The sequence below is a fragment of the Diabrotica virgifera genome, chromosome 8, assembly GCF_917563875.1.
Source record: "Diabrotica virgifera virgifera chromosome 8, PGI_DIABVI_V3a".
Taxonomy (NCBI): Eukaryota; Metazoa; Arthropoda; class Insecta; order Coleoptera; family Chrysomelidae; genus Diabrotica; species Diabrotica virgifera.
Window position 1 is genome coordinate 60723349 of NC_065450.1, and position 16697 is coordinate 60740045.

Sequence of the window (16697 nt, forward strand, 5' to 3'; positions counted from 1 at the left end):
AAGAGAGAGTTGTACTTAAAATAATTTAAATTAATTATTTGGCGACTAGATATCGTTTAATAATTTATGAGCTCGCAAAATATACGCATCTCAATTATTGAATTGCCAGTTTCTTTCTATAGTGCAGTCACTGAAGGTTAAAATCAACTATGACCTTCAATTTCGGTAAATCTCCATTCATTTTTACGAAAATTGGTGAGCGGATTTTGATGCTATCAACTTTTTCTAGAGCTCATTTTTGATAGGTATTTATAAGTACTTTGACAAGTATTTAGTGCCCAAGTGTTATAAAATGCATCTCTTTCCCGTTATTTAAGTTTGAATCCTTAGATTTGAACAGTCGCAGAAAAAAATATACATTTAATTACCAATAACTTACTTTAAATTAACATTAAAGGGCTTTTAAAGTAAGCAATTTATTATATTTTTATTAGCTTCAATTTTAGTGATGAAAACTTTTTTGTAGAAACTTACATTATTTTTAATAAAGTAATTTTCACCCCCGAGAAGGGGTGACATATACCCCAGACTAAAACCGCAAGTTGATATTGTCAATTCGTGAAAATAAATGGAGATTTACCGAAATCGAAGGTCATAGTTGATTTTTACCTTCAGTGACTGCACTATAGAAAGAAAATGGCAATTCAGTAATTGAAATGCATATATTTCGCGAGCTCATAAATTATTAAACGATATGTAGTTGCCAAATAATTAATTTAAATTATTTTAAATAAAACTCTCTCTTAAGCCGGGAATATGGGATGGTTTTCTTGCGAAGGGGTTGTAGCTCTATAATCGAAAGGCGCGTGATTTAAGAGTTTATTCTTAGAATATAAGCTATACGAATTAAACTACTATTACCTTTTTTGTAAAACTTACAGTTTTTCAGTGAAAAACCGCTTCAAAACATGCATTTTTTTTCACGAATAATTAAAATCTTTGATCTTTAATAACATAAAAATATTGACTTATTTTAATAACTTTATATAATAAATTTTGCTTTTAATTTGTTCTTTTATTGATTTGTGCAGTTATTTTTTATAAAATAATTTTCACCCCCGAGAAGGGGCGGTATCCACCCTCATAGTAAAGGCGCAAGGTGGTACCATGTCACCTTTGTTTCTTGACGTATCCTCTAACCACTGACCAATTTTCGTGAAAATCGATGAAGGTTCCCCGAAATTGAAGGTAATGGTTGATTTTTACCTTCAGTGACTGTACTATACAAAATAAATTGCAATTTACTGATCTAAATGCGCGTAATTTGGAAGCTTATAAATTATTAAATGATATGTAGTCACCAAGTAATTAATTTAATGCATTTTAAAAACAACTTTCTCTTAAGCCGGGGAGATAGGGTGGTTTTCTTGCGAACGGATTGTAGCTCAATAATCGAAATGCACGTGATTTAATAGTTTATTCTTAGAGTATATAAGCTATAGGAATTATATCGGCAATACGATATATTTTAAGTTTTCTCAACATTTTTCTCTTAAGTTAAATCAATTAAAGGGTTGTTTGGGGGTGAAGGGGATGAGCTCAAAAATCGAAACTATATAATTTCAAGAGCTCATAAATAGCCCGTAATTCTGCCGCAAAAACCGATTCAATATTCCTATTTTTAAGTAGTGGGGGGCTGACTCAGCCCCCCACTAAAGTATTAAATTCCTGCTCAGTGGAACGAGCTCAAAAGTTTTAGTTTGCGGAATATGAAAGCTCATAAATAGCTCATAAATCAGGGCTATTTGTTTTTTGATTTTTGCAAGTTGGGGGGGGGGGCAGCTCAACACGGGTTAAAAAATTGAATTGCGCTCCAAAATTTTTGTAAAGAATAACATGTAATAAAAAAACCTACATACTAAAGGAAAAAATAAGTTTCTACGTTGATTCGAACCGTCAAAAAACGAAATTATACGTTTCGATTTTTTTTTGAGGTTATGTCTAGGGATTTTAAAATTTATGTGATCTTTTTTGGATTGCACTTAAATAATATAAGGCAGATAATGATTTTAAAATTGAATCAGGAGTCAAAACGGTTAAAGAAAAAAACAAAAAAATGATTTTTCGTTAATTTATCCAGGATGCCCCATCTATAAAAATCTAAAAAAAAATCATAGAGAAAATTTGACAACCATTAAATAACATATTTTTTCTTTGGCATTTTGGTTAGCCTAAATTTAAAAATTTCAAAAGAAAAAAAATTGAATTTGACGCCAAATATTTTGTAAAAAAAATATGATGCTATGGGCAATAAAAAATCCTACAAAACAAAAGATAAACGAAGTTTCTATGATATTCAGAATCGAGGATATCCCCAAAAACAAAAAAGAAAACGTTTTAATTTTTTCGGTGGTTATGGGTGGGGCTAGAGGTCTAAACATTTTATTGGTTGAATACTTGTTGATGTAGAACAACACGGTGTTTTTATTTTTGGAATATTGCTGGCTGCATTTTACACTATCTTAACCGAATAGACCTTTTATGTACCTACTAAAAACCCTTAATGTTGTCATATTGTTATAATTTTAGACGTTCAACAATTTCCCATTGATTGGTATCGCCCTAGGACCAGTTATAGAAGTTCCACATCCAACAGCTTTCTTGACCGTTAAAAGTGATAATGCCTTATTATCAGGACAGTTCACTCGAGTTCCAATACTAGCGGGACATACTTCAAATGAACTTGGGATTATGGCCCCAGGTAAGAATTGAACAATTTAAACATTTACCACACACCCAAACTTATATGGAATCATCTGATATTTCTTATTATTTCATGCGAATTAAAAAAAAACGAACACACGGAGTCAAACATAATTTATTTTAAAGCAATTTAATAACAAATATGTAAACATTAAATAAAACAATAAAGTATTTAACAAACAAATTAAAACTAGTTGTTTTAGCCAATATAATAAAAAATTTCAATGTAAAACTAATAATGTTTAAATTGTTTTTATTTATTTTTTTTATTTTTTTTTAGTAGTCAGTGTTATTACCTCTAGTCCTATGCAAGCTTCAGTTTTAGTGGGCACGCTCCCAATCAAATTTCAACATTTAGTTTTGGTAGATTGCTTCATTCTTCAACAGCAGCTTATACTACCCGTGCGGTGTTTTGTTGATTATCCCGGCGAGCTCTAATTTTTCTTTTAAGCATATCTTACAAATACTCTATACTCTATAGGGTTAAGCTCGGGTGAGCAAGCAGTCCACTCGAAACAAGGGATACCTTCTGCTGCAATGATGTCTCTAGTCACTCTAATGGTATGTGGAGGTCCATTATCATGCTTGAAAATTAAATTTTCCCCTGTTGCATCTCTCCAGAGCCTAACTACAGGTTATCAACATACCTGTGAGCAGTTAAAGTAGATTGAATGAAAATTAAAGGAGTTTTTTTACGGATCACAATTCTTCTCCAAAACATTATACTTCCACTTGTATATTTGTGAACAGATCTGACAGTTTTCGTTCTTGCTTGTCTTCTTCGACCTCTAGTACACGATTTCGTGGGTCATCTGATTTTACACCAATCCTGACTTTTTCTAAAAATAGCACATTTTGTCAATTCCCAATGTTCCAGTTTTGGTGGTGAAGACACCAATTTAGGCAACCGATCTTGTGCTCCTTGGATAACCCGGGAACTCGTAACTGTCTTCTGCTGTATACCTCTTGGCATGAACTTTTCTTCTTATCGTTTCAACTGAAAAAGTTACACTTCTAGTTTCCAAAAGCTACCTTTGGAGCTGCGGGTAAGAAATGGTTGGGTGATTTCCAGCTGACTGAACAATTAAACGATCTAGGCGAGTCGTTATTACTTTTTGGCGACTTTCCCTTGCTTTATTTTTAAGATTTCCTAGTTGCTGTTACCTAGCATAGGTTTTAGACAGAACGCCCCCCTTTGTTAAGCATAGCTATGCTACAGCTATGTCCCTCTGAGAACATAACTTTCTCCACAAGACCAATACCTTTTCCCGTTGTAAGTTCTATAACCCCACATGAGGCATATTTTTGTTTTTGGACTTGCATTTTCGTGTTGCAAAAAAATTGAAAATGTTTATACATTTTAATTCATTTACTCTTTTGTTGAGTACTAAGAAATCTATCCTGTTGGAACTTTTACCACGCCGAGCAGATGGGTTCAGAATTATTTAAAATTCTCTCATCTTAATTTCCTCAGCATCCTGTATGATTTATAATTTTTGAAAATCTCGTGAGGTTGTAACCAAAGAAAGTATTCCACCTGTTGTCAATCTGGTGGTATGGAAACGATATTTATTGTCGTTTTCTGTGCTACTTCGATTGATAACTTACTTTGTTTTTCGGTAGATGGCACTAGTACATCCGTGACATTTCATTCTTTGCAATTCGGAAAGACCCAAAGTGTGATGCCTGGGGAAATCGGAGAGAAGAGGATATGGGACTACTGATGAGGAGGAAAAGACCTCCGAAACCGGTATAGACTCTTCCTGCACTCTCCGATTTAACCAGATTATTATGCAGCTGCTGCATTTTCGTGTTGCAAAGAAATTGAAAATGTTTATACATTTTAATTCATTTACTCTTTTGTTGAGTATTAAGGAATCTTTCTTGTTGGAACTTTTACCACGCTGAGCAGATGGATTGGGAATTATTTAAAATTCTCTCATCTTAATTTCCTCGGCATCTTGTATGATTTGTAATTTTTAAAAATCTCGGGAGGTTGTAACCAAAGAAATTAACCTGTTGTCAATCTGGTGGTATGGGAACGATATTTATTGTAGTTTTCTGTGCTACTTCGATTGATACCTTACTTTCTAGAAAGCTTCATTCAGAACGTTTTTAGTCCTATAGGATCATCCTGAGTGGAAACTTTTATATATTGTAAATAAAACTAGCAACGTAACTAGGTCAGATGACTCTTACATTACATAAATAAAGTAATAAATAAATTTTATAATTATTACTATAGTGTCATGTTTGTCATGCATTTAAAATGCTCCATTTTAGCATTATTTTCCGGTTCTATACCAACATTACAAACAGAACCAAGAAAACTAGTACCTGCAGATATAATTTCCAACAAAAATCTGACGGAAGCGGGATTGAAAATCAGAAAAGAATTTTTTGGAAATGCACCAAATATTACAATGGACAGTCATTTAATAAATGTAAGTATAAATTATATAGTTAGTTCTTAAAAACTTAGCTACAAATTTCTTCAGGAAGAGAACAAAGTTATTAGGTCATACATTAGCGACCAGTTGGGTTATTGGACATCTTCCATTTACTAACCATACCCATTTCATGATTTCGGAAGCTTGTACCAGCTTATACAGGTCTAGTGGATGAGTACAACAAGAAAAAGAAAAATAAGAAGCTACTGCCCTAGTTGAGCGTCGATCTTTCTAAGAATATTTCTCCATTTGGACCTAATATTTACGGCTTGGTGCAAATTTGCAACACACAAAATCTTTCATTAGTTCTAATTCTCCTGCATCCTAATCTACACCATCCATCCAGTTCAATCGTAGTCTACATCTTCGTTTAGTTTTCTTGGGTTTCGCCAATAGAGCACATCTTGCAAGGCATCAATTATTTCAGATGACGTGATTATCATTTTCATTTGACAAAAAGAAGAAGAATTGGTACAAACTGTTTTCTGTATTGTTGGCCATGGAAAAAAGTTGAATCCTTTGATGTTTTGGCGCCAGGTGAGACATGTGAGCAGATGTAGCGTGTGTCATCTTTGTCTATGTAAATTTTTCTTATTTCTATCAATTGACTGATAAGCTTCGGTTTTGTTTTTTCTCCATCGTTTTCTTTTTCATCTGCCAAAACCTATTCACCTGTAGTCGACCCTTTTGTATTCATTTTTTCTGCAGTAAGATGTTAGTGTGGGAAAATATTTCTACGTAGGTGTTTTTTTCTCAAATTTTATTAACAATCTGTTTTCATTTTATTTCTCTTGTGGAAATGTCTTTCAACTATTCTAAGTACCTTATAGCAGTGTTTTCCAACCTTTTTATGCCATGTCCTACCTTAACCATTCCAAAAATTCTTATGCCCCCCCCCCTATGTAACATTCACATACATAATTATTTAGAATAGTAAAAAATCTAAAAATGTTTATTTATTTTGTATATCATGAATTTTATTATTCCTTTATGTTCATTATTACAGAGTTAATATATTTAATACTTGACATCAGTATAAGATACCTGGGAAAATGATAGAAGATCATTTTCATGGCGCCCATGATTAGTTAGTTTTATTTATTTTGTTCGTTTTAGTCATTATTCATCTCCATTCATTTTCAGTACATTATTCTTATTTTATTATTTCATCTTCTAGTCATCATTACTATCTATATAGAGCTACTGTTCTTCGACAGGCATGCAAACGAGCCGTATCCATCCTTGAGTGTCAAGTTGCTCTCTTGCATCTATAGCTAGCCAACTCTATTCAGTTTGCCTCTGTCTCTTCCCACTTCTACTTCTATCCCTTCTAATTCCCCTTTCTTCAGTACTACTGCAAAGTAGTATTTTTTTATTTTTCCTATTGCGGCTTCTCAACGTAGAAGCCACTTCATTTTTATACCTAGTCTTTTTCTCATTTTCTTTTCCTTACTTCTGTTGGAGTATATCTTTCTCTTTACTTTCACTCCAACAGAAGTTTTCTCATTTTTGTTACACTGGCTTGTATGCCAACCAAATGTTCAACTTAAACATTTAAATGATAGGTTATAGGAAGACATCACTAGGAAATTGTTAACGAAACAGTTAAGTAAATTTTTAAAACATACAATGAAAGATTCCAAATAATTTTAATGTAGATTTTCTATATTAATTTATTATTTTAATTTAGTGAGATCCTTGCCATTGATTCTTGATGCACAGATATTTTATATTAGATTTCAATTTGGTTAGCTTCAGTCTTAAGTCTACAAGTTGTGTATAATCCAGCTGATTTCTTTTTTACCAGTAAATCATTTACAGCACTAAATCGATATTCAGCTAAATTTGAAGATGAAAATTGTAGCAATAGTTTTCTTACACATTTGATTTTTTGATTTCTGTTTTCCCACAAAGCCATGCTATCGCTCCTTTTATATTAAATAAAGCTTTAACTTATTCCTCATTTTGCAATTATATGAGTTCTTCTTGATAAAAACCTTCTTATACTGCGTATTTGATGTATCAGACAAATCCACTAGCATTGACTGCATCATCCATGTTGGAAAATTATTTGCTTTAAATCAGAATAGTTATTTTTTAACTAGTGCGGAAAGTGATACTTTCACGCACGAGACTGCCGTTGACCCGAACGACGCGATAGCGGAGTTCGGGCAAGCAATAGAGTGCGGGGAAGACACTTTCCGCATGAGTTAGGAACAATTTTTTTTCTAGGGCCGTACGTTTGGAAAAAAGCCACAAAAAATAGAGTCATATCAATTTTTATTTAGGAGTGAAAATACACAAATTAATTATTTGCCAATGTTGTCAAAATCAAACTTTTAATATAATGGGTTACCACGACAACGATATTGGTTTCCATGATGATGATTTAAAACCATTGTAATTGTCTACTGATTTGACTTATGTCAAAAGAATTTTATTTCATCGGATTATTGAGTTAATTTCATTAAAACATGAACACAATAAGATACATTGTGTTCTTGGATAAAATTCATCTATGCTGAAATAATATGGCCATTATTCAATAAAACCATAACAAGATTATAAGTAGAGCTATACTTTTTATTTGAAGCTTTAATAAAAATATTTATCATTTTATAGCATTAATGCTTTATTCTTTTAAAATAAAAAATTTATTTTGGTTTTATAATTATTTTTTATTTTTAGTTCTTTAATATTGATCTGTTTTTCCGACCTATCCATAGATTTGTCTCTGATGTTAAAAAATATGTTCCCAATACGTATTTGTATCAATTTAGCTACAAAGGAGATGTTGAAAAGATACTTGGATTTAATTTTTCAGGCAAGTATATTTTTTCAAAACTGTTTGAAATAAATAATATAAAAACATTACCAGTACAATACAAAAACATGAGTGAAAGTGGTGACGAATAAGTACAACATAACAACAACATTTAAAACAACCAATACACTAAGTTCAATCTTGTCCAAAACTAAACCGAACAACAAAAGGAGAAGTCAAAGGACTGCATCTACAAAATACACTGTGAATGCAACAATGTCTATGTGGGAGAAACTGAAAGATCACTAAGTGTCAGGATTAACGAGCATGAAACATATCGCTCACTGAGTTTTTTAGTGACACATTTTCAGAAAATGGTGTTTTGTAATAACCAGTTCTTAAAAATCACGAAATTTCACTTTATAATTAAACGAAACCGGCATAAAGGTAGCTTGCATAGAATCCCCTACATAGACTTGTACCACGTGCATATTTTCCTCCATTTTAGAGCTACAGCACTATACCGTCACATATTTTTAATATGCCTTTGACATTAGTTGTGTTTGTGTTGCTTCTACGTAGAATACCGGCACATTTTAATAAAAGTAATGGTATGCCACTTTATAATTTTTATAACCTTCAATAAAAATATCTTATTTTTTAGTATATATCGGCACATTAAAAGTTGTGCTAGTATGGAATGAATTTTTTGGCAAAACCATGCTATTCGTGTCACCAAAATATAAGGTTGTGTCGGTATAGAATTTACTTTAATTCAAATACTTCACTTTATGCCATGAAAGAACAAATTTGTGTCAGTATAGGTTTACTTTTTCTTATATTTCACTTAGAATGTAAGAAGAAGAATGTAAGAAGTGGATACAAAACTGAATTAAATGCCTCCGAAACTCTGGAGAATTTTATCAAATGTACAACAGGAAGATAGACGTTCCAGCCAGATCAGTTAAAGATCCGTGTGACATCACAAAATGCAGGCAAACATGTACCGGAAATGCACAGAAGAAGAAAGACGAGAGTTTTTAAGTTATACTGGGATTTGGGAGACATTTCCAAGCAGCTAAACTACATTATAATGGCATTGATGGAACAGGTTAATGTAGCAAAGAGTGGTGGAAGAACCAATAACAATGCTTTTTATTTTGTTAAACAATGTACAAAAGTAAGGGTGTGCAAAGTATTTTTCACTTCGACTTTATGTATCTATTACTTTAGGTCTTTAGGGAGAAGTCTTTATTAAGTGATGTTTCAATACTGAAAGTCGAAAAGGATAATCATAGCATTTTCCTGTATAAAACTTCCTTTGACGAATTTTACTTTGAAATGTTCAACTTATTCAAAAAAATACGAACCATAAATCCTAACAAAGTATTCTATTTTAAAGACATTGAAATTAAAAGGGTCTATCAAAATAAAATTCCAATTTCCAGAAAAAAGTATGAAGATCTTAAGTATCTTATTCGATCCAATGCAATTAATAAAAGTCACAGTGAATTTTACATCAACTTACATTCCACGTTTTTATTCTTATTTCTATAAACAAGGTTTTTCTAATCATTTTAAAATTCTTTTTTAGATATTAGTAAGAAAAATATTGTTATGTATGGGTGAGGCAGATAACTGGCCCATTAGAAATATTTAGAGAACTAAAGGCAACAGAATCATGAAAATTGGAATGAAGGGGTTTTGAAGGGTGATCTATTTAATGAAAATATTTTCAATAATTTGCCACTTCCGGTTATACCGGAAGTTGCTTAAAACTTCGTTTTTTTTAAATGGGACACCCTGTATATTTTTACATTTTTAGATTCTACTCGATGTCTTCTTTCTTAAAATGTGCGGTTTTGTAATCTTATACAGGGTAGTTTAACAGCAAATTACGTTTTTTTATTAATTTCGTAGCAATTTTCACACCCTGTAGAATTGTAATAGTTCGATATAAAAAACTCTATTTATATTAAAATGATTTTTAATATAGTCTACTATTATCAAAAATTATTAGTATAGCTAAATGTTAAATTTTAGTATACAGGGTTGGTCGAAACTCAGAATGAGGATTTTATGAATTTTCTTAAATAGAACACCCTATATTTTAGTATTGCAATGAAAAGACATTTTATGGTTCTTTTTTATTTCTTAAGCATTCCCTATACCTAAATGCTTTAATTTGTGCTTAATTGTTAATCGCGCCAAGAATGTTAACTACGTAGGTATTTTGATAGCTCAACCATTATTGGCAATTTTAAAGATCAGTCTAGATTAATATGTATTTTTTCCGAAAAATTATTTGTGATTGAATATTTTCACGGCCAACCTAATAATATTTCACGTATTCTTTGTTGAAATTAATGTTTGGCTTGAATGACCAATAACTCACAAATTAAAGCAGTTAGGTATAGGGAATGCTTAAGAAATAAAAAAGTAGCTTAAAATATAATTCCACTACAATAATAATATATAGGGTGTTCCATTTGAGAAAACTCAGAAAATACTCTTTCCGAGTTTCGACCAACCCTGTATAGTACAATTCAACATTTAGCTATACTAACAATTTTTAACAATAGTAGACTATACAGTCGAACCCGTTTATTGGAATAGCCTTCGTGCCAAGCAAAAGTATTCCTATAATGGTGGTATTCTAATAACCGGTCATTGGTGCCTGGTAGAAACGTTTCGGGACCCCAAATATCTATTCCTTAAAGCGGGATATTCCTTTAACAGGTATTCCAATAAGCGGGTTCGACTGTATTAAAAATCATTTGAACATAAATAGAGTTTTTGATGTCAAACTACTACAATTCTACAGGGTGTGAATATTGCTAGGAAATTAAGAAAAAAACGTAATTATCTTTTAAACTACCCTGTATAACATTACAAAACCTCATATTTTAAGAAAGAAGACATCGAGTAGAATATAAAAATGTAAAAATATACAGGGTGTCCCATTTAAAAAAAAACGAAGTTATAAGCCACTTCCGGTATAACCGGAAGTAGTAAATCGATGAAAATATTTTCATTAAAGAGATCACTCTTCAAAACCCCTGCACTCCAATTTTCATTATTCTGTTTCCTTTAGTTCTCGAGATATTTCTAAGAGGACTTTTATCTGCCTCACCCCGTATATATACTATATCTTTAGTGCGAATAAAAACATGGTTAAAAAATTAAAAAATAAACACGTTTATTTTATGAACTCTTTATGCCACTACTTATGACCGACCATCTTTGCCAAAACACTATAAAACTTGAATTCAATACTGGCATATTTATATCAAAGTCCTCGAAATTCATACAATGTAAAAAAATGTAATATCTAATCATTCAATGACAAGTACTTGGTTTCTTCTGTCGACCTCTTATCCATAAATTGTAATTTTGAATGTTATTTTATGATGTCATGAAACTTCATGGTCAATTATCTCAGAGCTTCATTTTTGCGGTTGTGTCACTATAGAACTCAGTGAGCGATATATCAAAAACAGGGTTTCGACCAGAGGTGTAACCAGGATGACCCTGGGGGAGGGGGGTTACATCTACTTGAAGGTCTCTGGGGGGTATGGAATAATAATGGTGTTAAGCGTATATAGCTCAAAGTACATCCAAAAGGAAAGGGTTATAACCCCCAAAACCACCCCCTGGTTACGCCTATGGATTCGACAAATCACAGATATGCAAACATGCCTGGGACAATGAAAACAGACCACAGTAGAAAGATGCATCAATAATCATGAAGGAAACAGACATGAAAAAGAGAAAAATCAAAGAAGCAGCCCTTATCCTACTAAATCAAGAAAATGGTGTAGCGAATCAATCAAGAGAATGCATCATACTTTGGTTGCCAATACATAAAGATGAAGTGAACAACAAAAACATACCAATAACAGGAGACAGGTAAACGTGAAGCACATATCTCTATCATACACTACACCTATGCAACCAAGGGCGTAACAGAGGCCCCCGCAGCGTGAAGCTTGCGGGTGGGCCCCAGTCGAGCAAGGGCCCCATCTTGTCGTCTGATATTATGTAAAAATCTGTTATAGGTATACTTTGTGTGTTTAACTTTAAAAACGTAAATTCCTAAATAGGCGTATTTGCCAAGTGAATCATCTCATATCTAGAAACTTAATCCTTTCCGGTCTCACGAACTTTTATGGGTGACGACAATAAACTATAATGCTTTGTACGTGACTATTGAAAGATTTGAGAATTGCAATTTGCCGGATTTTAGAACAATATTTCTAAATCTAGAAATGGGTTTTCTCTTTAATCTTTACCGACGTTTAGTATTTTGATACAATTATCCAGAGGCGTAACAGATGCCCCCTCAGCATGAAGCTTACGGGGCCCCAATATGTCAAGCGCCTCATCTTGTTGTCTAATATATGTAAAAATGTGTTGTTATATTATTTGCATACATACGGTTTGTAAGAAGTGCAGTATTGAAAATGAAGTTGTGTGCACGAAGAAAGTGGTTCATCTCATAGAATAATACTAATGTAATCATTTAGTAATTTTTGTTCTATTTTATTCTATACCAATAAAGATGAAAAATGTAAGTCGTCATTAACAATGCATGAATACACCAATAGCTCAATTAAATGACAGTTTTGGAGTGAAATTATCAGCGTCACGACCAATGTAATTGCTTGACAATTTGGATTTAGGTTCTAGTTACACTCCACTTAAAAGTTGGATTTATGCAAAGTTGGAGGGGGTTACACCCCTCTGTGGGGTGAAACACATACGTTTAAAATAAGTCCGGAAATGTATAAATTGACTAATTATAAGCAACTTTTGTTCTATAGAGTTTCTTTATCTAGTTTTCAAGTCATTGACGAGTAAAAATGTTTATTTTTCAACAAAAAAAACAACGTTTTCAAACGGGTTTTTCGCAAATAACTCAAAAATAAGTATTTATCGAATTAAATATTAGATATCGAAAAGATATAAAATGTAGCTTATAAGATACAAAAAAAATGGTGTACTTATTTATGAAGTCTATCGACACAGTAAAAGCACAGTTAAGGCTCATGAAAAATTATTCTTATTCGTCCAATTCCAAATCGAATATTTCAACCTGAAATAACCGAAAAATGAAGCAATTTTCGGGAAAAACTCATTAAAACTTTTTTTAAATGTTTCAAAGAAAAGCTTTATTTTTATTTTTTTTATAACAGTTTCTAGTACCAAAACTATACAGCTACGCTCAAAATAAAGTTGGCCCCTTTTTTGGTTAATAAAAAATCGTGAAAATCTGCCCCTATTTCGCACCCCCAATAAAATTTATCTTGTTTACTTTAAATATTTATTGTTGAGATGATCTGTAAGTTTGACCGGTTGGAAGTTCTTATTTTTGAAAAAAATTGGTTTTATAGTAAAAAAAGTTTTTTTATTTTGGAAAAATGTCTTTTTTCAGAATAACTTGAAAAGTATTAGTGATATGAAAAATCTCAAAGAGTAAAGAAATGTAGGTCTTGCTTTTATAAATATTTTGGCTTTAGTTTGTTTTTCTGTAAGACAAAAATTGGTTAAGATATGGCTGTTTAAAATTTATATCTACTCGTGATTAGTGACTCGTTCAAGCCCTTTCAACTAAAACCCTTTTAAAAATAAGCACTTTGAACCGGTGAAACTTACAGGTCATATAAAAAAGTTAAGTAATTTGTAAGGCGATAATGAGTAGTTTCGGTTGGGGTGCTAAATAGGGGGAGATTTTCACAATTTTTTTACCAAAAAATGGAATTAACTGTATTTTGAGCTTAACTGGATTAGTTTTGATGCTACAAACTTTTGAAAAAAATAAAGCTTCTTTTAAACACTTTAAAAAAAGTTCTAATGAGTTTCCCCGAAAATATTTAATTTTTTAATTGATGGATTCGACCGTTACTTGATGGAAGTTCATTTTATCTCACAATAAAACACTGAAAAACGTTTGTTTTTCTATACTTCCACAAAATTTATTACAACTATGTTATTACTACAGCTGTTTCGGCAAAGTGCCTTTCTCAAGTGATATATTTTACAATGTGTTTGCCTTTTTAAGTCTTTAACTGAAGAAGTTCCCACTCTTCAACCTCTTCAGTTAAAGACTTAAAAAGGCAAACACATTGTAAAATATATCACTTGAGAAAGGCACTTTGCCGAAACAGCTGTAGTAATAACATAGTTGTAATAAATTTTGTGGAAGTATAGAAAAACAAACGTTTTTCAGTGTTTTATTGTGAGATTTAATTTTTTGGTTATTTCACGTTGAAATATTTGATTTGGAATTTGACGAATAAGACAAATTTTTCATGAGCTACAACTTTTCTTTTACTGGGTCGATAGACTTCATTTTTGTTTCATTTTTTTATAAGCTTGATACATTTTTGCTAACAGTATTCTTTTCGATCGAATACTTACTCTTACTCTTTGAACTAATTGCGAAAAATCGCCTAAAAACGTGGGTATTTTGTTGAACAATAAACATTTATACTTATAAATAGCTCGAAAGGTCTTGAGTTGACCAATTCGGTGGTGACATTGAAAATTACACGGTATTGTAGTAGAAGGGGTATGCCGGCACGACTATAGGTATAGGGAAATCAATGTGTTAGAGAGAGAAGTACCTTTCCAATGAGTAAGAGTGAGATAGATGCTGACGTCACAAGGAATCTTCCATAATGGAATCTACCATAGTTATTTTCCGCTAGATGGCGCCACCAATTCGCCATTTTTATTCCATTTCAGTATTTTTATTTAAATTCGCCATTTTTGATCCAATTTTCCTTGACATTACGTCAAAGAAATCTACCATAGTTTAGCTATTAGCCGCTAGATGACGCTATTTTTAAATTAAAATAGTAAATAAATTAAAAATAAAACAATTTTCCGTTCAGTGCTAGTCGCCACGCTCTTCTTCTTTTTGTCAACTGTCTATTCTTCTTCTTTTACATAATATGTTATTTAAGCCAGTCACGTGCAGAAATCTAAGCTCTACGTGTTGCATACTATATTTTATCTACGACCGATAATTTAGTATGTTTAAGCGATGGTGACATCTCGTTAGCATTGGTCTGATTGGAGATTGTCATACGTTAAAGGTGTGGGGAGTATCGAATAAGGAATCTTCCATAATGGAATCTACCATAGTTATTTTCCACTAGATGGCGCCACCAATCCGCCATTTTTATTCCATTTCAGTATTTTTCCATTTCAGTATTTTTATTTAAATTCGCCATTTTTGATCCAATTTTCCTTGACATTACGTCAAAGAAATCTAGCATAGTTTAGCTATTATCCGCTAGATGGCGCCACCACTTCGTTATTTTATTCCAATTCGCCATTTATATTCCATTTCAGTATTTTTATTTAAATTCGCCATTTTTGATCCAATTTTCCTTGACATTACGTCAAAGAAATCTACCATAGTTTAGCTATTAGCCGCTAGATGACGCTATTTTTAAATTAAAATAGTAAATAAATTAAAAACAATTTTCCGTTCTGTGCTAGTCGCCACGCTCTTCTTCTTTTTGTCAACTGTCTATTCTTCTTCTTTTACATAATATGTTATTTAAGCCAGTCACGTGCAGAAATCTAAGCTCTACGTGTTGCATACTATATTTTATCTACGACCGATAATTTAGTATGTTTAAGCGATGGTAACATCCCGTTAGCATTGATCTGATTGGAAATTGTGATACGTTAAAGGTATGGGGAGCATCGAATATGTTATTAAAACCATAAACTAATCATTATGAGCTGCATACTATACTTTATCTACGACCATAACATAATATGTTATTTAAACCCGTCACGTGCAGAAATCTAAGCTTTACGAGTTGCATACTATATTTTATATACGACCGCAATATATTCGGCATTTTTATTCCAATTCGCCATTTTTATTCAAATTCACCATTTTTAATCCAATTTGCCTTGACATTACATCGAAGAAATCTACCATAGTTCAGCTATTATCCGCTAGTTGGCGCGACCAAATCGTTATTTTTATTCCAATTCGCCATTTTTAGTCCATTTTTAATCAAATTCGACATTTTTTATCCAATTTGCCTTGACACAGATATTACGTCGAAGAAATCTACCATAATTCAGCTATTATCCGATAGTTGGCGCTATACATCTCGTTAGCATTGGTCTGATTAAATATTGTGGTACGTTAAAGGTGTGGGGAGTATCGAATATGTTATTTAATCCATAAACTAACCGTTACGATCTGCATACTATATTTTATGTACGACCATAACATAATATGTTATTTACACCAGTCACGTACAGAAATCTAAGCTTTACGAGTTGCATACTATATTTTATCTACGACCGTAACATATTGTAGCATGTTTAAGTGGTGGTAGCATTACAGTGACTAAACGGCTTAACGTAGAGAGGCATAGACGTAAGGAGAGACATGGACAATAAAGGTTGTAGGTATGCCTAAATGGCTTAACGTAGAGAGACATAGACAATAAAAGTTGTAGGTATGTAGTGTCCACCAGTATGGACGCACAAAAAAAATTCCGTAGATCTACTGACAAACTGGGCATTTCGCAACATCTGGCAACAGCGCCTCCCATAAGAGCCTGTGTATTAGAGTTAGATAGAAAATCAATTTTTCCCCAGATGCTGGGGAAATTTAAAAAAAAAATTAAGGTCCATTCTGCTCATTTTTGTCTCGTTTTGTGGTGGACGCCCGACTTTTACGTCACGATTGGACCAATAAAACAGAAGATATAACTAATGCCCTTTTGGCTGTATCCTGAAAA

The 16697-nt window shown here is 32.3% G+C and overlaps 1 protein-coding gene across 1 annotated transcript in view; it reads left to right on the top strand.

The window, feature by feature from the left end:
- Positions 1–16697, top strand: part of LOC126890499 (juvenile hormone esterase-like) — a 52417-nt gene that overhangs the window by 19674 nt on the left and 16046 nt on the right. Inside the window, exons 6-8 of the mRNA XM_050659482.1 lie at positions 2530–2701; positions 4987–5147; positions 7842–7977. Coding sequence (XP_050515439.1) covers positions 2530–2701; positions 4987–5147; positions 7842–7977 — 469 coding nt within the window. The remainder of the gene's footprint in view (positions 1–2529; positions 2702–4986; positions 5148–7841; positions 7978–16697) is intronic.